At 42.3% G+C, this 21,628-nt stretch overlaps 2 protein-coding genes across 6 annotated transcripts in view; both read left to right on the top strand.

The window, feature by feature from the left end:
* LOC129820755 (interleukin-1 receptor accessory protein-like 1-B) overlaps nucleotides 1-21,628 on the top strand; it is a 473,510-nt gene that overhangs the window by 168,250 nt on the left and 283,632 nt on the right. For all 5 annotated transcript variants that reach the window (XM_055877695.1, XM_055877694.1, XM_055877698.1 and 2 more), the window contains exon 3: nucleotides 2,099-2,384. In XM_055877695.1, coding sequence (XP_055733670.1) covers nucleotides 2,099-2,384 — 286 coding nt within the window. The remainder of the gene's footprint in view (nucleotides 1-2,098; nucleotides 2,385-21,628) is intronic.
* On the top strand, nucleotides 9,663-17,453 carry LOC129820754 (uncharacterized). Its single transcript, XM_055877693.1, has 2 exons — nucleotides 9,663-14,674; nucleotides 14,795-17,453. Exons 1-2 carry the CDS (start codon nucleotides 10,689-10,691, stop codon nucleotides 16,734-16,736), a joined length of 5,928 nt encoding a protein of 1,975 aa, XP_055733668.1. The 5' UTR covers nucleotides 9,663-10,688; the 3' UTR covers nucleotides 16,737-17,453.

Raw genomic sequence — 21,628 nt, 5'->3', positions numbered from 1 at the left:
ATGACTGTTTTCCCCTCTGAAGGAGTCACTGAGTGTATGACTGTTTTACTCACTGAAGGAGTCACTGAGTGTATGACTGTTTTCCCCTCTGAAGGAGTCACTGAGTGTATGACTGTTTTCCCCTCTGAAGGAGTCACTGAGTGTATGACTGTTTTCCCCTCTGACTGAGTCACTGAAGGAGTCACTGAGTGTATGACTGTTTTCCCCTCTGGCTAAGTAACTGAAGGAGTCACTGAGTGTATGACTGTTTTCCCCTATGAAGGAGTCACTGAGTGTATGACTGTTTTCCTCTCTGAAGGAGTCACTGAGTGTATGACTGTTTTCCTCACTGAAGGAGTCACTGAGTGTATGACTGTTTTCCTCTCTGAAGGAGTCACTGAGTGTATGACTGTTTTCCCCTCTGACTGAGTCACTGTGTATGACTGTTTTCCTCTCTGGCAGTGTCACTGTGTATAACTGTTTTCCTCTCTGGCTGTGTCACTGAGTGTATGACAGTTTTCCCCTCTGTCGGAGTCACTGAGTCACTGAGTGTATGACAGCACACACACACAAACCTACGAAACACACAACGATTTAGCATCTACAGAGGTCACATTGATGAAATGTGTACCCAGATGTAGAATTATCTTGCTCAGTGCACAGTATGGGTAGTGTGTTTCTCACATTTTGTTTCCATGGTTCCTGAGTAAGGAGGAGGGGACTAATGATGGCAGGGTATAAGAAACATGTTTAACTTCTTATGGCTGCAGGGGCAGTATTGAGTAGCTTGGATGAAAGGTGCACAGAGGTGCCCATAGTAAACTGCCTGCTCCTCAGTCACAGTTGCTAATATATGCATATTATTATTCGTATTGGATAGAAAACACTCTGAAGTTTCTAAAACTGTTTGAATGATGTCTGTGAGTATAACAGAACTCATTCTGCTGGCAAAAAACGTGAGAAAAAAATCCAAACAGGAAGTGGGAATTCTGAGGTTGGTAGATTTTCAACACAGCCTCTATTGAACAAACAGTGGGATATGGATGAGTTTGCACTTCCTACGGCTTCCACATCGTTTCAATACATCGTTTGACATGTTTCTACTGACTGTTACGGAACTTTTGGACATTTCGTCTGCTTTTAGTGAACGCGCTTCCTGAGATTGGATTTGTTTACCAAACACGCTAACAAAAATAGCTATTTGTACATAAATGATGGACATTACCGGAGAAAACAAACATTTCTTGTGGAAGTGGGAGTCCTGGGAGTGCATTCCGACGAAGATCAGCAAAGGTAAGTGAAGATTTATAATGCTTTTTAGGAGATTTGTTGACTGCACAATATGGCGGGTAACTGTATGGCTTGCTTTTGTGGCTGAACGCTGTTTTCAGATTATTGAATATTGTGTTTTGCCGTAAATCTTTTTGAAATCTGACACAGTGGTTGCATTGAGAACAAGTGTATCTTTAATTCTATGTAAAACATGTATCTTTCATCAAAGTTTATGATGAGTATTTATGTTATTTGACGTGGTTCTCTGCAATTTCTCCGGATATTTTGGAGGCATTTCTGAACATGGCGCCAATGTAAACTGAGGTTTTTTGGATATAAATATGAACTTTATCGAACAAAACATTTATGTATTGTGTAACATGAAGTTCTATGAGTTTCATCTGATGAAGATCATCAAAGGTTAGTGATTAATTCGATCTCTATTTCTGCTTTTTGTGAATCCTGTCTTTGGCTGGAAAAATGACTGTGTTTGTCTGTGATTTTGCGGTGACCTAACATAATCGTTTGTGGTGCTTTCGCTGAAAAGCCTATTTGAAATCGGACACGTTGGTGGGATTAACAACAAGATTACCTTTAAAATGGTATAAAATACATGTATGTTTGAGGAACTTTAATTAGGAGATTTCTGTTGTTTGAATTTGGCGCCCTGCACTTTCACTGGCTGTTGTCATGTCATCCCGTTAACGGATTACAGCCTTAAGAAGTTAACTCTGTCTATTCACCATACCACCCCCCCAATAGTTGACGGTTGTACGGACTGGTCAATAGAATATAATCACATCCTAATTGTCTCTATGTCTCTCTGTCTCTCTTTTTCCTTCCATAGTTGACGGCTGTACGGACTGGTCGGTGGACTACCTGAAGTACCGTGTGTTGAAGGGGGAGCCGGTGAGGCTGAAGTGTGCCCTGTTCTACGGCTACATCAGAGCCAACTACAGCCAGGCTCAGAGCGTCGGCCTCAGCCTCATGTGGTACCGCAGCTCTGGCCTGGGCCACGGAGACTTTGAGGAGCCCATCTCCTTCAACGGCGTGCACATGAGCAAGGAGGAGGACGCAATCTGGTTCAGACCGGCCGACCTGCAGGACGTGGGCCTCTACTCCTGTGTGCTACGGTAAGACAGGAGGGACATAGTCTACTCTAGTCTACTCCTGTGTGCTACGGTAAGACAGGAGGGACATAGTCTACTCCTGTGTGCTACGGTAAGACCTAAGAGACAGTAGGAATATTAGAAATAAAGTAAGACATTAGAGACAGTAGGGATAGTAGAGATACAGTAAGACATTAGAGACAGTAGTGATACTATATATACAGTAAGACATTAGAGACAGTAAGACTGTCACGACCGTCTATGGGAGAGAGAGAGGACCAAGGCGCAGTGTGTGAGAAATACATCTTCTTTTATTAAAGATGACGAAACGCGAAACAAACACTATACACAAACTAACAAAACAACAAACGACCGTGAAGCTAAATAACGTAAGTGCACAGACAAGCAACAAACGTTCAACATAGACAATTACCCACAAACAGCTAAAGCCCATGGCTGCCTTAAATATGGCTCCCAATCAAAGACAACAATAACCAGCTGTCTCTGATTGAGAACCAATTCAGGCAACCATAGACTTTCCTAGACACCTACACTGAACACTAACCCATCTACTCAACTTAACCCCCTAAACCAAACAACAACCCTAAACAATACAAAAAACACATACCTTCCCCATGTCACACCCTGACCTAACTAAAATAATAAATGAAACAAAGAATACTAAGGCCAGGGCGTGACAAAGACATTAGAGACAGTAGGGATAGTAGAGATACAGTAAGACATTAGAGAGAGTAGTGATACTATAGATACAGTAAGACATTAGAGACAGTAAGACATTAGAGACAGTAGGGATAGTAGAGATACAGTAAGACATTAGAGACAGTAGTGATACTAGAGATACAGTAAGACATTAGAGACAGTAGTGATACTATAGATAGGTTAAGACATTAGAGACAGTAGTAGTACTAGAGATACAGTAAGACATTAGAGACAGTAGTGATACTATAGACACAATAAGACATTAGAGACAGTAGTGATACTATAAATACAGTAAGACATTAGATACAGTAGTGATACTAGAGATACAGTAAGACATTAGAGACAGTAGTGATAGTATAGATACGTTAAGACATTAGAGACAGTAGTGATACTATAGACACAGTAAGACATTAGAGACAGTAGTGATACTATAGACACAGTAAGACATTAGAGACAGTAGTGATACTATAGACACAGTAAGACATTAGAGACAGTAGTGATACTATAGATACAGTAAGACATTAGAGACAGTAGTGATACTATAGATACAGTAAGACATTAGAGACAGTAGTGATACTATAGATACGTTAAGACATTAGAGACAGTAGTGATACTATATATACAGTAAGACATTAGAGAGAGTAGTGATACTATATATACAGTAAGACATTAGAGACAGTAGTAATACTAGAGATACAGTAAGAGAGAGACAGTAGTGATACTATAGATACAGTAAGACATTAGAGACAGTAGTAATACTAGAGATACAGTAAGAGAGAGACAGTAGTGATACTATAGATACAGTAAGACATTAGAGACAGTAGTGATACTATAGATACAGTAAGACAGGAGATAGTAGTGATACTAGAGATACAGTAAGACATTAGAGACAGTAGTGATACTATAGATACAGTAAGACATTAGAGACAGTAGTGATACTAGAGATACAGTAAGACATTAGAGAGAGTAGTGATACTAGAGATACAGTAAGACATTAGAGAGAGTAGTGATACTATAGATACAGTAAGACATTAGAGACAGTAGTGATACTAGAGATACAGTAAGACAGGAGATAGTAGTGATACTATATATACAGTAAGACATTAGAGACAGTAGTGATACTATATATACAGTAAGACATTAGAGAGAGTAGTGATACTAGAGATACAGTAAGACATTAGAGAGAGTAGTGATACTAGAGATACAGTAAGACATTAGAGACAGTAGTGATACTATAGATACAGTAAGATATTAGAGACAGTAAGACATTAGAGACAGTAGTGATACTATATATACACTAAGACATTAGAGACAGTAGTGATACTAGAGATAGGTTAAGACATTAGAGACAGTAGTAGTACTAGAGATACAGTAAGACATTAGAGACAGTAGTGATACTATAGACACAATAAGACATTAGAGACAGTAGTGATACTATAAATACAGTAAGACATTAGATACAGTAGTGATACTAGAGATACAGTAAGACATTAGAGACAGTAGTGATAGTATAGATACGTTAAGACATTAGAGACAGTAGTGATACTATAGACACAGTAAGACATTAGAGACAGTAGTGATACTATAGACACAGTAAGACATTAGAGACAGTAGTGATACTATAGACACAGTAAGACATTAGAGACAGTAGTGATACTATAGATACAGTAAGACATTAGAGACAGTAGTGATACTATAGATACAGTAAGACATTAGAGACAGTAGTGATACTATAGATACGTTAAGACATTAGAGACAGTAGTGATACTATATATACAGTAAGACATTAGAGAGAGTAGTGATACTATATATGTTAGAGCTGTCGCTTTCCTCATCCTCGGATGAGGTGAGGAGAGAAGGATCTTCAGACCAATATGCGGAGTCAGGGAAATATGCCATCTTTATTATTAATACGAAAACTGATGGCACGAAAACAAAACACTTTCAAAACTTACAAAATAACAAAAACGACGTAGAACGAAACCTGAACATAAACTCACATTACATAACGTAAACTTACGGACAGGAACGTACATCAAAACACACGAACAGCCAAACAGTCCCGAAAGTGAAATACATCGACAACGACGAAGACATCACAGGAGACAATCACCCACAAACAAACAGTGAGAATGCCCTACCTAAATATGACTCTTGATTAGAGGAAAATGCAAACCACCTGCCTCTAATCAAGAGCCATACCAGGCAAACCGAAACCAACATAGAAACAGATAACATAGACTACCCACCCAAAACACATGCCCTGACCATAAACACATAAAAACTAACATAAATAGGTCAGGACTGTTACAGTACCCCCCCCCCAAGGTGCGAACGCCGGGCGCACCAGCACAAAGTCCAGGGGAGGGTCCGGGTGGGCAGTTGACCACGGTGGTGGTTCCGGTTCAGGACGCTGTCCCCGCACCACCATAGTCACTCCCCTCTTCTTTCTACCCCTTCTAATGCCCACCCTAACACTACCTTCCCCTAAATAAACAGCTAGCACCGGGACAAGGGGCAGCACCGGGACAAGGGGTAGCACCGGGACAAGGGGCAGCACCAGAACAAGGGGCAGCACCAGGATAAGGACCATCACTGGAATAAGGGGCAGCACCGGGACAAGGGGCAGCACCGGGACAAGGGGCAGCACCGGGACAAGGGGCAGCACCGGGACAAGGGGCAGCACCGGGACAAGGGGCAGCACCGGGACAAGGGGCAGCACCGGGACAAGGGGCAGCACCGGGACAAGGGGCAGCACCGGGACAAGGGGCAGCACCGGGACAAGGGGCAACACCGGGACAAGGGGCAACACCGGGACAAGGGGCAGATCCCGGCTGAAGGACTCTGGCAGGTCCTGTTTGGACGGCTCTGGCAGGTCCATGCAGGCTGACGGCTCTCGACGCTCATGGCAGACTGACGGCTCTCGACGCTCATGGCAGGCTGACGGCTCTCGACGCTCATGGCAGACTGACGGCTCTCTACGCTCATGGCAGGCTGACGGCTCTCTACGCTCATGGCAGGCTGACGGCTCTCGACGCTCATGGCTCTCTGACGGCTCTGGCTGCTCATGGCTCTCTGACAGCTCTGGCTGCTCATGGCTCTCTGACGGCTCTGGCTGCTCATGGCTCTCTGACGGCTCTGGCTGCTCATGGCTCTCTGACGGCTCTGGCTGCTCATGGCTCGCTGGCGGCTCTGGCAGATCCTGTCTGGTTGGCGGCTCTGGCAGATCCTGTCTGGTTGGCGGCTCTGGCAGATCCTGTCTAGTTGGCGGCTCTGGCAGATCCTGTCTGGCGGGCGGCTCTAGCGGCTCCTGTCTGGCTGACGGCTCTAGCGGCTCCTGTCTGGCGGATGGCTCTGTAGGCTCATGGCAGACGGGCGGCTTTGCAGGCTCATGGCAGACGGGCGGCTTTGCAGGCTCCTGGCAGACGGATGGCTCAGATGGCGCTGGGGAGACGGATGGCTCAGATGGTGCTGGGGAGACGGATGGCTCAGATGGCGCTGGGGAGACGGATGGCTCTGGCCGGATACGGCGCACTGTAGACCTGGTGCGTGGTGCCGGAACTGGAGGCACCGGGCTAATGATAAGCACCTTCCTACTAGTGCATGGAGCAGGGACAGGGCACACTGAACTCTCAAAGCGTACTCTATACCTGGTGCGTGGTACCGGCACTGGTGGCACCTGGCTGAGGGCACGCACCTCAGGACTAGTACGGGGAGAAGTGACAGTGTGTACAGGACTTAGGAGACGCACAGGTGGCTTAGTGCGTGGGGCCGGAACTGGAGGCACTGAACTGGATACACGCACTATAGGGAGAGTGCGTGGAGGAGGAACAGGGCTCTGGAAATGCACTGGTAGCCTAGTGCGTAGTGTAGGCACTGTAGGTACTAGGCTGGGGCGGGGAGGTGGCGCCGGAAATACCGGACCGTGCAGGCGTACTGGCTCTCTTGAGCATTGAGCCTGCCCAACCTTACCTGGTTGAATGCTCCCGGTCGCCCACCCAGTACGGGGAGGTGGAATAACCCGCACCGGGCTGTGTAGGCGAACCGGGGAAACCATGCGTAAGGCAGGTGCCATGTATGCCGGCCCGAGGAGACGCACTGGAGACCAGACGCGTTGAGCCGGCCTCATGACACCTGGCTCAATGCCCAATCTAGCCCTACCAGTGCGGGGAGGTGGAATAACCCGCACTGGGCTATGCACACGTACAGGAGACACCGTGCGCTCTACTGCGTAACACGGTGTCTGCCCGTACTCCCGCTCTCCACGGTTAGCCTGGGAAGTGGGCGCAGGTCTCCTACCTGCCCTTGGCCCACTACCCTTTAGCCCCCCCCCAAGAAATTTTTGGGAGTTACTCACGGGCTTTTCGGGCTTCCGTGCAAGACGTGTCCCCTCATAATTCCGGTTTCGAGCTGGATTCTCCGGCTTCCATCCACGTCTCCTAGCTGCCTCCTTAAACCACCGCTCCTGGGCTGTGGCTGCCTCACTCTTCTCACGAGAGCAGCGATACTCTCCAGTTTGCGCCCAAGGTCCTCTACCAGACAGGATCTCCTCCCAAGTCCAAAAGTTCTTATTGCTCCGTCGAGCATTCCCATACCGCTTGGTCACTGTATTTTGGTAGGTGATTCTGTTAGAGCTGTCGCTTTCCTCATCCTCGGATGAGGTGAGGAGAGAAGGATCTTCAGACCAATATGCGGAGTCAGGGAAATATGCCATCTTTATTATTAATACGAAAACTGATGGCACGAAAACAAAACACTTTCAAAACTTACAAAATAACAAAAACGACGTAGAACGAAACCTGAACATAAACTCACATTACATAACGTAAACTTACGGACAGGAACGTACATCAAAACACACGAACAGCCAAACAGTCCCGAAAGTGAAATACATCGACAACGACGAAGACATCACAGGAGACAATCACCCACAAACAAACAGTGAGAATGCCCTACCTAAATATGACTCTTGATTAGAGGAAAATGCAAACCACCTGCCTCTAATCAAGAGCCATACCAGGCAAACCGAAACCAACATAGAAACAGATAACATAGACTACCCACCCAAAACACATGCCCTGACCATAAACACATAAAAACTAACATAAATAGGTCAGGACTGTTACAATATATACAGTAAGACATTAGAGACAGTAGTAATACTAGAGATACAGTAAGAGAGAGACAGTAGTGATACTATAGATACAGTAAGACATTAGAGACAGTAGTAATACTAGAGATACAGTAAGAGAGAGACAGTAGTGATACTAGAGATACAGTAAGACATTAGAGAGAGTAGTGATACTAGAGATACAGTAAGACATTAGAGAGAGTAGTGATACTATAGATACAGTAAGACATTAGAGACAGTAGTGATACTAGAGATACAGTAAGACAGGAGATAGTAGTGATACTATATATACAGTAAGACATTAGAGACAGTAGTGATACTATATATACAGTAAGACATTAGAGAGAGTAGTGATACTAGAGATACAGTAAGACATTAGAGAGAGTAGTGATACTAGAGATACAGTAAGACATTAGAGACAGTAAGACATTAGAGACAGTAAGACATTAGAGACAGTAAGACATTAGAGACAGTAAGACATTAGAGACAGTAGTGATACTATATATACAGTAAAACATTAGAGAGAGTAGTGATACTAGAGATACAGTAAGACATTAGAGACAGTTGTGATACTAGAGATACAGTAAGACATTAGAGACAGTGGTAGTACTATAGATAGAGTAAAACATTAGAGACAGTAAGACATTAGAGAGAGTAGTAATACTAGAGATAGAGTAAGACATTAGAGAGAGTAGTGATACTAGAGATACAGTAAGACAGTAGAGACAGTATTGATACTAGAGATACAGTAAGACATTAGATACAGTAGTAGTACTATAGATAGAGTAAAACATTAGAGACAGTAAGACATTAGAGACAGTAGTGATACTAGAGATACAGTAAGACATTAGAGAGAGTAGGGATACTATAGATACAGTAAGACATTAGAGACAGTAGTGATACTGTATATACAGTAAGACATTAGATACAATAGTGATACTAGAGATACAGTAAGACATTGGAGACAATAGTGATACTATATATACAGTAAGACAGGAGATAGTAGTGATACTATATATACAGTAAGACAGGAGATAGTAGTGATACTATATATACAGTAAGACATTAGAGACAGTAGTGATACTATATATACAGTAAGACAGGAGATAGTAGTGATACTATATATACAGTAAGACAGGAGATAGTAGTGATACTATAGATACAGTAAGACAGGAGATAGTAGTGATACTATATATACAGTAAGACATTAGAGACAGTAGTGATACTATATATACAGTAAGACAGGAGATAGTAGTGATACTATATATACAGTAAGACAGGAGATAGTAGTGATACTATATATACAGTAAGACAGGAGATAGTTGTGATACTAGAGATACAGTAAGACATTAGAGAGAGTAGTGATACTAGAGATACAGTAAGACATTAGAGAGAGTAGTGATACTAGAGATACAGTAAGACATTAGAGAGAGTAGTGATACTAGAGATACAGTAAGACATTAGAGACAGTATTGATACTAGAGATACAGTAAGACATTAGATACAGTAGTAGTACTATAGATAGAGTAAAACATTAGAGACAGTAAGACATTAGAGACAGTAGTGATACTATAGATACAGTAAGACATTAGAGACAGTAGTGAAACTATATATACAGTAAGACTTTAGAGACAGTAGTGATACTATATTGTTGCGTCAAAACAGAACACTCAAAACATGAGCACAATGGCAGCTCTTCCTTTAAAGACCTCCAGGCCTCAAGAGGGCAGATAACCCAAAAAACACGGGTGGAACTAAAAAATTGAGCCAGGATTTCTGGAGGGACTACTTTTACATGCGCACCTGTCAGATAAGCATGGGTATAAAATGTTTGGTCCTCAACACATACACAGCTCATTGTTCAACCCTAAAGACGCAACTGGTATGTAATGTTTGGAATTATTTATTATGTTGCATCCAGTGCTTAGCAATTTACATGTTTAACTCTGGTAGGAATTTTGACTTTTGTTGTGGATATTTTCTGACTGCAGAAGTAATTGCTAGGGTGCTAGATTAAATTGTTTAAACGTTTACTTTATTCAAAGCCATGCTTTGTTGCTGTGTCATGCATTGTTTAGTGTAAAATAATGCATGTTTATTCTCTGTTTGTTTAAGGTTATCAACCTATTCCTAGTGCTAGTGCTATTCCTAGTGCTAGTGCTATTCCTATTGCTATTGCTATTCCTATTCCCTATTCCTCTGTGATTCAACTACTCTATTCAACAAATCAACTATTTCAACATATTCAACAAATGGCATCAAAACCATAATAAAACACTGGAAAGGAATTGAGTTGTCCCTTTGCATCCTTCACGGGTTGAGCAAGCCGTTTTCAAGTTTGGGCAGAGCTGAAAATAATTATAACACCTAGACAACTTGACAGTTGATAACCACCGTGGCAGTGAAGACAAAAGGATTAACGGCCTGAAGTCAGGAAAGCTGTCGTCGCAGAGAGGAGTATTGGCTTACATCTCAAAATGGCGGAGGAAACTCTTGGGAAAACCGTGAAGGAGCTGAAGCAAGAAAGAACTTTGGCTAAGAGTGCTTTTACCAAGCAAGCAAACTTCCTTAGCAGAGGTGCAAAACACATGACTAAGAGCGAACTGCGAGAGGAGTTCAAGAAGCTCATGTCGGAGGCAAGGAAGGTCAGTGAGACAAATGATGAATACAGGGCTGGACTTCTGGCAGACATTGAAGCTGAAACCGATGAGGGTGAAGAAGCTGACCTGAGCAAGCAGCAGCAGACTGAACTTGAGAAGACATTCCAAGAATGCGAAGTACGATTGGATGAGGTCAGGGGGATGATCCAGTCCAACCTATGGCCTAGATACGGGGAGGACGAGGTGAAGTCTGCAATCAAAGAAGCTGAGACCGCCTGTGATGGAGTTGCTCAAATACCTGTTATGGCTGTAAATAGAGATGGCTTCGAGCTACGGTGGGATGGTGCGAAGGCACAAGTCCAAGATGCAATCACAAGCCTAGCAGAGTGGGAGATGTGGATTCCAGTAGCAGAAAAAGAATGGCTGGAAGCCAGAGTAAAGGATCTGAAAGCATTCAGAAACAACCTTGAAGCAAGGAGGGCAGAATTTCTCACAGCGCAAAGAATTGCGGATGAGGATAAAGACAGAGGGAGAGTGCTGCAGATGCCCATGCCAGCTCCACATCCGACACTGAGAATAAAACCAACCTGTTTACCCAGGTTCAGTGGGTATAAAAGGAATTTCCATCGATGGAGGAGAGACTGGGAGAGTCTACAGAAGCAGGGGGAACCAACAGGCTCAGTCGAAGTAAAGAAGATCCAACTCATTGACAGTGTAGATGAGAGAATGTGCAGAGACCTCCGTTTGTCTACTTACAATACTGCTGAGGACATGTTCAGGGTGCTTGAGAACAGGTATGGAAACAAGTCTACAATTGCCTTGGAGATAATTGAGGATCTGGAGAAAGTTCCTGCTTTAAGAGCAAATCAGCCAAGGAAAGTTATCGACATGATCCAAACTATAGAGAAGGCACTGGATGATCTCACAGAGCTTGGAGGCACAGGGGCCATCAACAACCCTCTAGTGATCAGATCCATAGAAAGCAAGTTACCTGACAACATCAAGCGGGATTGGCTTGTCTTCATGGTTAACCCGAGGAATAATGTCACGCCGGACAATCACTTTGAAAACCTTCTTAAATTCCTGAAAACACAGGAGGAAATTCTTGAAAAATTAGAGCAGCTGGGAGTGAGTGAAAAGCCAGAGAAGAAATATGCTTGTGTGGAGAGAAAAAATGCGTCCACACGTTCCACAAGGAAAGGCGGCTGTGTTGTCTGTGGAGATGAAAAGCATAGAGAAAAGATCTTCTTTTGCAAGCGTTTCAAAGAACTGAAGCCGGTGGAAAAGTTGGATGCTGTAGAAAAGCTGGGGGCCTGCAAGAGGTGCTTGGTCTGTCATGGAGAAGATGATGAATGCAAAGACACTTACCTGTGCAGGAAAAGAGACTGTAAGAAAGACCATCATTTCTTTCTTTGTCTGAAGGGAGATTTCAAGAGAAGTGACTCAGACAGAAGACAATCCAATGTGAGAAGGTATACGCTTACAGAGGAGCAGGAGGAATTGGTATCTAAGCTCTCCCCAGAGATGGCAGAGAAATTCAAGAAAGCATTCACCAACGCCACTGCGAAAACAAACTGTGTCGAAAATAATCAGCTGGGAGTGACTGAGTCAAGTGCAGTAGAAGAATTGCCAGTTATTCTAATGCTGCTCAAGGTAACTGCCAATGCAGGACAAAGAATTGGAACCCTGATCGACTTGGCATCGGACACAAACTACATCACTCACAGAGCTGCCAGAAGATTAAATCTTCGAAGTGAAAACATCACTTTAGTCGTTCATGGAGTCGGAGGAATGGCCATGAAGGTTAGAACCAGAAGATATCTCCTCAGAGTGAGGGTCAAAACGCCCATAGGCACGGAAAGAGCTCATGAGCTTATCTGCTATGGTTTGAATGAAATTGCCAAGGTCCACAGAGTCATCAAACCTGAGCAACTCAAGAAGTTCTTCCCAGAAGTCAATCTAGGAGATCTGAGTAGACCGGAGAGTATTGAGCTACTGATAAGCCACCGCGAAGGAAGACTTGCTCCGCAAAGAGTGAAGGTGATTGGAGACCTTGTCTTGTGGGAAGGCCCGCTAGGAAAGACTGTTGGTGGAGCACATCCAGATCTGTTTGAAGAAGTGGATATAGCCGCACACAGGTCTGAAACACACTTTGCTCGATCCATGAAAGCAACTGCTGTCAAATATCAAGAGATAGCTAAGCTGTTCACAGCTGAAACCAAAGGAACAGTTGCTCACAGAGAGTTCTTGGATTGGTGGAAGTGGGACAGCATTGGAGCAGCTTGCGACCCAAAGTGTGGAGGATGCCGGTGCGGCAACTGTCAACCAGGAGGCAAAGAAATGACTCTGAGTGAGGAAAGAGAGCTGGAGATCATAAGGAAAGGCCTCACCTACATCAAAGCAGATGCTCACAGTGATGAACTCCATTGGGACACAAAATACCCTTGGATTCAAGATCCAAGTTCCCTTCCTGACAACAGGAGTGGGGTGGAAGCCACCTTCTTGAGAACAGAAAAGCAACTCAAAAAAGAGCCAGAGTGGAGAATAGCATACACAGCTCAAGTCCATGAAATGGTCGAGAGAAGAGCAGCGAAGAAACTCACCAAAGAGCTCATTGCCAGCTGGAAGGGGCCAGTATGGTATGTCAGCCACTTGGTGGCAGCAAACCTGCACTCTCTCACAACACCTGTGAGACTGGTATGGAACAGCAGCCAGAAGTTTAGAGGGGTCAGCATGAATGACCTTCTGCTGAAAGGGCCTGATGTCCTCAATCCCATCCGAGCAGTACTACTCAGGTTCAGGAGAGGCGTCAATGCTGCCCTCGGCGACATTAAGAAAATGTACAATTCTGTGTGGTTGGAAGACCTGGAGATGCACCTCCACAGATTTCTCTGGAGAGACACTGAGGAGGAAGAGATTGAAGAGTATGCGATCACCAGAGTCAATATTGGCGATCGACCAGCAGGGTGCATTGCGCAATTGGCTATGAGAGAGACAAGCAAACTGCCCATGTTTGCTCACCTGGAGGAGGAACGTAGGATCCTTGAAGAGGATACCTATGTCGATGACATCCTGACTTCCCATAATGACTTGCAAAAGCTGGACCAGAACACCAAAAGTGTTGAAGAGATCCTGAAGGCAGGCGGCTTCGTCCTCAAGCCCTGGGTCCGGTCAGATCAAAGTGGGAGGCAGGAGATCGTACCAGGAGAACAAGGAGCGCAGTCAAGCACAGCACTCATTCTCCCAAACCAAATGAGGGAAGGATACAATAAAGCCCTTGGAGTTGGATACCTTGTTGAGGAGGATAGACTGTACCTCATGACTTCAATCAATTTCTCAAAGAGGAAAGGGAAAATGAGAGTCGGCCAAAATCTCCTTGATGAAGAGGTGAGAGGGAAAACTCCAAACCCACTGACGAGAAGAGAACTGCTGAGCCAGGTAGCTAGCCTGTATGACCCAATAGGCCTCGTCACACCTGCCAAACAAAAGGGCGCCATTCTTGTCAGAAAGGCGTTTCAGGAAGCTGGAGGCAAAACTCTGAACCGAGACACTTGGGAAAAACCTTTGTCTGAAAATTTGAGGGAAGAAGCCATCCAATTCTTTGAGGAATACACACGTCTTGGCCAAATCACCTTTCACAGAAGCCTCACACCAGCCAACTGGATTGGAAAACCATGGGGAATAACATTCTCTGATGGAAGTGACAAGAGCTATGGAGCCGTAGTGTACTTAAGATGGGAGACCCAGCAAGGCATCAAAGTCAGACTGGTTGAATCCAAAGCAAAGCTCACACCATTGGACCAAAAGGGAGAACCAGTAAAAGCTGAAATCTGCGGTGCTGTCTATGCAGCACGACTTCGAAAGTACGTTGAAAAGCATAGTCGAATAGAAATTGAACGATGGCTCCATCTACTGGACAGTCAAACTGTGTTGGGAGCAATCCAGAGAGACAGCTATGGATATCAAACTTTCTTTGCAAATAGAGTTGGAGAGATCCAGAAATCCACATCCATAGAAGACTGGTGGTGGATCCCAGGAAGCCTGAACAGTGCTGACATCATAACAAGAGGGGCAGCCCCAGAAGACCTCCAGGAAGATTCCATGTGGCAGGATGGACCAGCATTCCTGAGGAAACCTGTGAAAGAGTGGCCACATAAGTCAGCCAAAGAAATCGCTGCGTATGCCAAGGAAGGTATAAACAAACTTCGAAGGAAAGCTTTCTCAGCAGCACTGACCAGAGCGCAGGTCAAGAGAAACCAGAGTGATACACAGCAAAATAAACCAGATGAACCTAAGACTCGGATCCGAAGATCACCAGCCGGCTCTGCGGTAACAAAACTGATTGACATCAGGAAATTCAGCAATCTGACCAGGCTGATCCGAGTCATTGCCTGGGTTTGGAGAGCCGCAACGAGATGGAAAGAAATATTGACCAAGAATTCAGCCTCAGATAAGCCAAAGTGGGAGGACGCTCTTACAACAAACTGGAGGTACAGAGCCAAACAAGCTGTACTCACTGTCGGGGAGTGTGAGGATGCACTAAGAGACTTGTTCCTTGCAGCTCAAGAAGGTATAACCTTTCAAGATACCACTCTCAACAGACTCGCTGTTTACAGAGATAAAGAGACTGGGCTCTTAGTTTGTGGAGGAAGGTTCCAGATCTTTGATGAGGACGAAACTGCCGTACCAATTCTACCATATGAGGCATGGATATCCACTCTCCTAGCTCAAGAGGCCCATGGTGCAAATCATGAAGAAATAGCAGGCACACTCCTCCGGATGAGGAAGAAAGCCTGGGTGATAAAAGGCCGGAAGCTGGCTAAAAAGAGAGTTGACAACTGTGTGGTGTGCAGAAAGGCCAGGGCCAGAAAGTGCCAACAGATCATGAGTGACCTTCCATCCGAGCGGATAACACCAGCCAGACCATTTGAGTACACAACAGTGGACTTATTTGGACCGTATGAAGTCAAGGACGAGGTGAAAAAGAAAACCAAGCTCAAGGTGTGGGGTATTGTCTTCTGTTGCATGGTATCCAGAGCTATACACACAGATGTTGTCAGTGACCAGTCGACGGAAGGCTTCCTACTGGCTTACCAAAGATTCACGGCACTGAGAGGGCACCCAAAGAAATTGTGGTCAGATCCTGGAAAGAACTTTGTGGGTGCCAGACCTGCCCTCAAAGAACTCTACATCTTCTTGGATCAACTAGGTAAATCTGAGCTTGAAAATGAAGCTTCCAAGCATGGGACAGAATGGAGCTGGAAAATCCACCCAGCAGACTCCCCTCACAGGAATGGAGCTGCAGAAGCAGCTGTTCGTACTGTGAAGCGGGCTTTGCACAACCTGGGAGGAGAAGGACTCTTCACATGGAGTGAGTTTCAAACATTTCTCTACACGGCTGCTAACCTTGCCAATGAAAGGCCCATAGATGCAAGAACTCAAAGCCGGGAGGACTGCATAGAATACATCAGCCCAAATTCCCTTCTGCTTGGACGGATTGGACCCAGAGGAGATCTTGGATGCTTTGATTTTGAAAGCTACCCATACAAAAGATTGAGAGCTATCCAAACAGAAGTTGACCGGTTCTGGAGGAAGTGGAGTCAGTTAGCTGGGCCCAATCTATTCGTGAGGAGTAAATGGCACACAACACATAGGAATGCGGCTGTTGGAGATGTTGTCTGGCTGGCTGACCAAAATGCCTGGAGGGGTCACTACAAACTAGCCAGAGTCATCAGTGTCAACATTGACAAGAAGGGCATCGTCAGAGATGTGCATGTCAGAACTTTTCCCAGCTACCCAGTCCCAACTGTGAAGCCTGCTCAAGAGAAGTCAAAGACACTCTCAACTAAAATACCTGCTACAGTTCTTCATAGGGATGTCAGACGCATCATTGTTATACTTCCTGTTGAAGAAGGAAGAGCCTGATAGCTGAAATCGAACATGCCCAACACAGAGGTTCGTGTGACCTCCTTCGGTTCAAGAACCAGGAGGTCAAGTGGGAGGTGTTGCGTCAAAACAGAACACTCAAAACATGAGCACAATGGCAGCTCTTCCTTTAAAGACCTCCAGGCCTCAAGAGGGCAGATAACCCAAAAAACACGGGTGGAACTAAAAAATTGAGCCAGGATTTCTGGAGGGACTACTTTTACATGCGCACCTGTCAGATAAGCATGGGTATAAAATGTTTGGTCCTCAACACATACACAGCTCATTGTTCAACCCTAAAGACGCAACTGGTATGTAATGTTTGGAATTATTTATTATGTTGCATCCAGTGCTTAGCAATTTACATGTTTAACTCTGGTAGGAATTTTGACTTTTGTTGTGGATATTTTCTGACTGCAGAAGTAATTGCTAGGGTGCTAGATTAAATTGTTTAAACGTTTACTTTATTCAAAGCCATGCTTTGTTGCTGTGTCATGCATTGTTTAGTGTAAAATAATGCATGTTTATTCTCTGTTTGTTTAAGGTTATCAACCTATTCCTAGTGCTAGTGCTATTCCTAGTGCTAGTGCTATTCCTATTGCTATTGCTATTCCTATTCCCTATTCCTCTGTGATTCAACTACTCTATTCAACAAATCAACTATTTCAACATATTCAACAAATGGCATCAAAACCATAATAAAACACTGGAAAGGAATTGAGTTGTCCCTTTGCATCCTTCACGGGTTGAGCAAGCCGTTTTCAAGTTTGGGCAGAGCTGAAAATAATTATAACACCTAGACAACTTGACAATATATACAGTAAGACATTAGAGACAGTAGTAGTACTATAGATATAGTAAAACATTAGAGAGAGTAGTGATACTATAGACACAGTAAGAGATTAGAGACAGTAGTGACACTATATATACAGTAAGACATTAGAGACAGTAGTGATACTATAGACACAGTAAGACATTAGAGACAGTAGTGATACTATAGATACAGTAAGACATTAGAGACAGTAGTGATACTATATATACAGTAAGACAGGAGATAGTAGTGATACTATATATACAGTAAGACATTAGAGACAGTAGTGATACTATATATACAGTAAGACAGGAGATAGTAGTGATACTATATATACAGTAAGACAGGAGATAGTAGTGATACTAGAGATACAGTAAGACATTAGAGAGAGTAGTGATACTAGAGATACAGTAAGACGATAGAGAGAGTAGTGATACTAGAGATACAGTAAGACATTAGCGACAGTAGTGATACTAAAGATACAGTAAGACATTAGAGACAGTAAGACATTAGAGACAGTAGTGATACTAGAGATACAGTAAGACATTAGAGAGAGTAGTGATACTAGAGATACAGTAAGACATTAGATACAGTAGTGATACTATATATACAGTAAGACATTAGAGACAGTAGTGATACTATAGACACAGTAAGACATTAGAGAGAGTAGTGATACTATAAATACAGTAAGACATTAGAGACAGTAGTGATACTAGAGATACAGTAAGACATTAGAGAGAGTAGTGATACTAGAGATACAGTAAGACATTAGAGACAGTAGTGATACTATATATACAGTAAGACATTAGAGACAGTAGTGATACTATAGACACAGTAAGACATTAGAGAGAGTAGTGATACTATAAATACAGTAAGACATTAGAGACAGTAGTGATACTAGAGATACAGTAAGACATTAGAGACAGTAGTGATACTAGAGATACAGTAAGACTTTAGAGACAGTAGTGATACTATAGATACAGTAAGACATTAGAGACAGTAGTGATACTAGAGATACAGTAAGACATTAGAGACAGTAGTGATACTGGAGATACAGTAAGACATTAGAGAGAGTAGTGATACTAGAGATACAGTAAGACATTAGATACAGTAGTGATACTAGAGATACAGTAAGACATTAGAGACAGTAGTGATACTAGAGATACAGTAAGACATTAGAGAGAGAAGGGATACTATAGATACAGTAAGACATTAGAGACAGTAGTGATACTATAGACACAGTAAGACATTAGAGACAGTTTTGATACTAGAGATACAGTAAGACGTTAGAGACAGTAGTAGTACTAAAGATACAGTAAGACATTAGATACAATAGTGATACTAGAGATACAGTAAGACATTAGAGACAGCAGTGATACTATATATACAGTAAGACAGGAGATAGTAGTGATACTATATATACAGTAAGACAGGAGATAGTAGTGATACTATATATACAGTAAGACATTAGAGACAGTAGTGATACTATATATACAGTAAGACAGGAGATAGTAGTGATACTATATATACAGTAAGACAGGAGATAGTAGTGATACTATAGATACAGTAAGACAGGAGATAGTAGTGATACTATATATACAGTAAGACATTAGAGACAGTAGTGATACTATATATACAGTAAGACAGGAGATAGTAGTGATACTATATATACAGTAAGACAGGAGATAGTAGTGATACTAGAGATACAGTAAGACATTAGAGAGAGTAGTGATACTAGAGATACAGTAAGACATTAGAGAGAGTAGTGATACTAGAGATACAGTAAGACATTAGAGAGAGTAGTGATACTAGAGATACAGTAAGACATTAGAGACAGTATTGATACTAGAGATACAGTAAGACATTAGATACAGTAGTAGTACTATAGATAGAGTAAAACATTAGAGACAGTAAGACATTAGAGACAGTAGTGATACTATAGATACAGTAAGACATTAGAGACAGTAGTGAAACTATATATACAGTAAGACTTTAGAGACAGTAGTGATACTATATATACAGTAAGACATTAGAGCCAGTTGTAGTACTATAAATATAGTAAAACATTAGAGAGAGTAGTGATACTATAGACACAGTAAGACATTAGAGACAGTAGTGACACTATATATACAGTAAGACATTAGAGACAGTAGTGATACTATAGACACAGTAAGACATTAGAGAGAGTAGTGATACTAGAGATACAGTAAGACAGAGACAGTAGTGATACTATAGATACAGTAAGACATTAGAGACAGTAGTGATACTAGAGATACAGTAAGACATTAGAGAGAGTAGTGATACTAGAGATACAGTAAGACATTAGAGAGAGTAGTGATACTATAGATACAGTAAGACATTAGAGACAGTAGTGATACTAGAGATACAGTAAGACATTAGAGAGAGTAGTGATACTAGAGATACAGTAAGACATTAGAGACAGTAGTGATACTATAGATACAGTAAGATATTAGAGACAGTAAGACATTAGAGACAGTAGTGATACTATATATACACTAAGACATTAGAGACAGTAGTGATACTAGAGATACAGTAAGACATTAGAGACAGTAGTGATACTATAGATACAGTAAGACATTAGAGACAGTAGTGATACTATAGATACGTTAAGACATTAGAGACAGTAGTAATACTAGAGATACAGTAAGAGAGAGACAGTAGTGATACTATAGATACAGTAAGACATTAGAGACAGTAGTGATACTATAGATACAGTAAGACATTAGAGACAGTAGTGATACTATAGATACAGTAAGACAGGAGATAGTAGTGATACTATATATACAGTAAGACATGAGATAGTAGTGATACTATAGATACAGTAAGACATTAGAGACAGTAGTGATACTAGAGATACAGTAAGACATTAGAGACAGTTTGATACTAGAGATACAGTAAGACATTAGAGACAGTAGTGATACTATATATACAGTAAGACATTAGAGAGAGTAGTGATACTAGAGATACAGTAAGACATTAGAGAGAGTAGTGATACTAGAGATACAGTAAGACATTAGAGACAGTAGTGATACTATAGATACAGTAAGACATTAGAGACAGTAAGACATTAGAGACAGTAGTGATACTAGAGATACAGTAAGACATTAGAGACAGTAGTGATACTAGAGATAGAGTAAGACATTAGAGAGAGTAGTGATACTAGAGATACAGTAAGACATTAGAGACAGTAAGACATTAGAGACAGTAAGACATTAGAGACAGTAGTGATACTATATATACAGTAAAACATTAGAGAGAGTAGTGATACTAGAGATACAGTAAGACATTAGAGACAGTTGTGATACTAGAGATACAGTAAGACATTAGAGACAGTGGTAGTACTATAGATAGAGTAAAACATTAGAGACAGTAAGACATTAGAGAGAGTAGTGATACTAGAGATAGAGTAAGACATTAGAGAGAGTAGTGATACTAGAGATACAGTAAGACATTAGAGACAGTATTGATACTAGAGATACAGTAAGACATTAGATACAGTAGTAGTACTATAGATAGAGTAAAACATTAGAGACAGTAAGACATTAGAGACAGTAGTGATACTAGAGCTACAGTAAGACATTAGAGAGAGTAGGGATACTATAGATACAGTAAGACATTAGAGACAGTAGTGATACTGTATATACAGTAAGACATTAGATACAATAGTGATACTAGAGATACAGTAAGACATTGGAGACAATAGTGATACTATATATACAGTAAGACAGGAGATAGTAGTGATACTATATATACAGTAAGACAGGAGATAGTAGTGATACTATATATACAGTAAGACATTAGAGACAGTAGTGATACTATATATACAGTAAGACAGGAGATAGTAGTGATACTATATATACAGTAAGACAGGAGATAGTAGTGATACTATATATACAGTAAGACAGGAGATAGTTGTGATACTAGAGATACAGTAAGACATTAGAGAGAGTAGTGATACTAGAGATACAGTAAGACATTAGAGAGAGTAGTGATACTAGAGATACAGTAAGACATTAGAGAGAGTAGTGATACTAGAGATACAGTAAGACATTAGAGACAG

Source organism: Salvelinus fontinalis, chromosome 23 (assembly GCF_029448725.1).
Source record: "Salvelinus fontinalis isolate EN_2023a chromosome 23, ASM2944872v1, whole genome shotgun sequence".
Classification (NCBI taxonomy): domain Eukaryota; kingdom Metazoa; phylum Chordata; class Actinopteri; order Salmoniformes; family Salmonidae; genus Salvelinus; species Salvelinus fontinalis.
The sequence above is the reverse complement of the archived record's forward strand: the minus strand, read 5'-3'. Positions and strand labels throughout refer to the sequence as shown.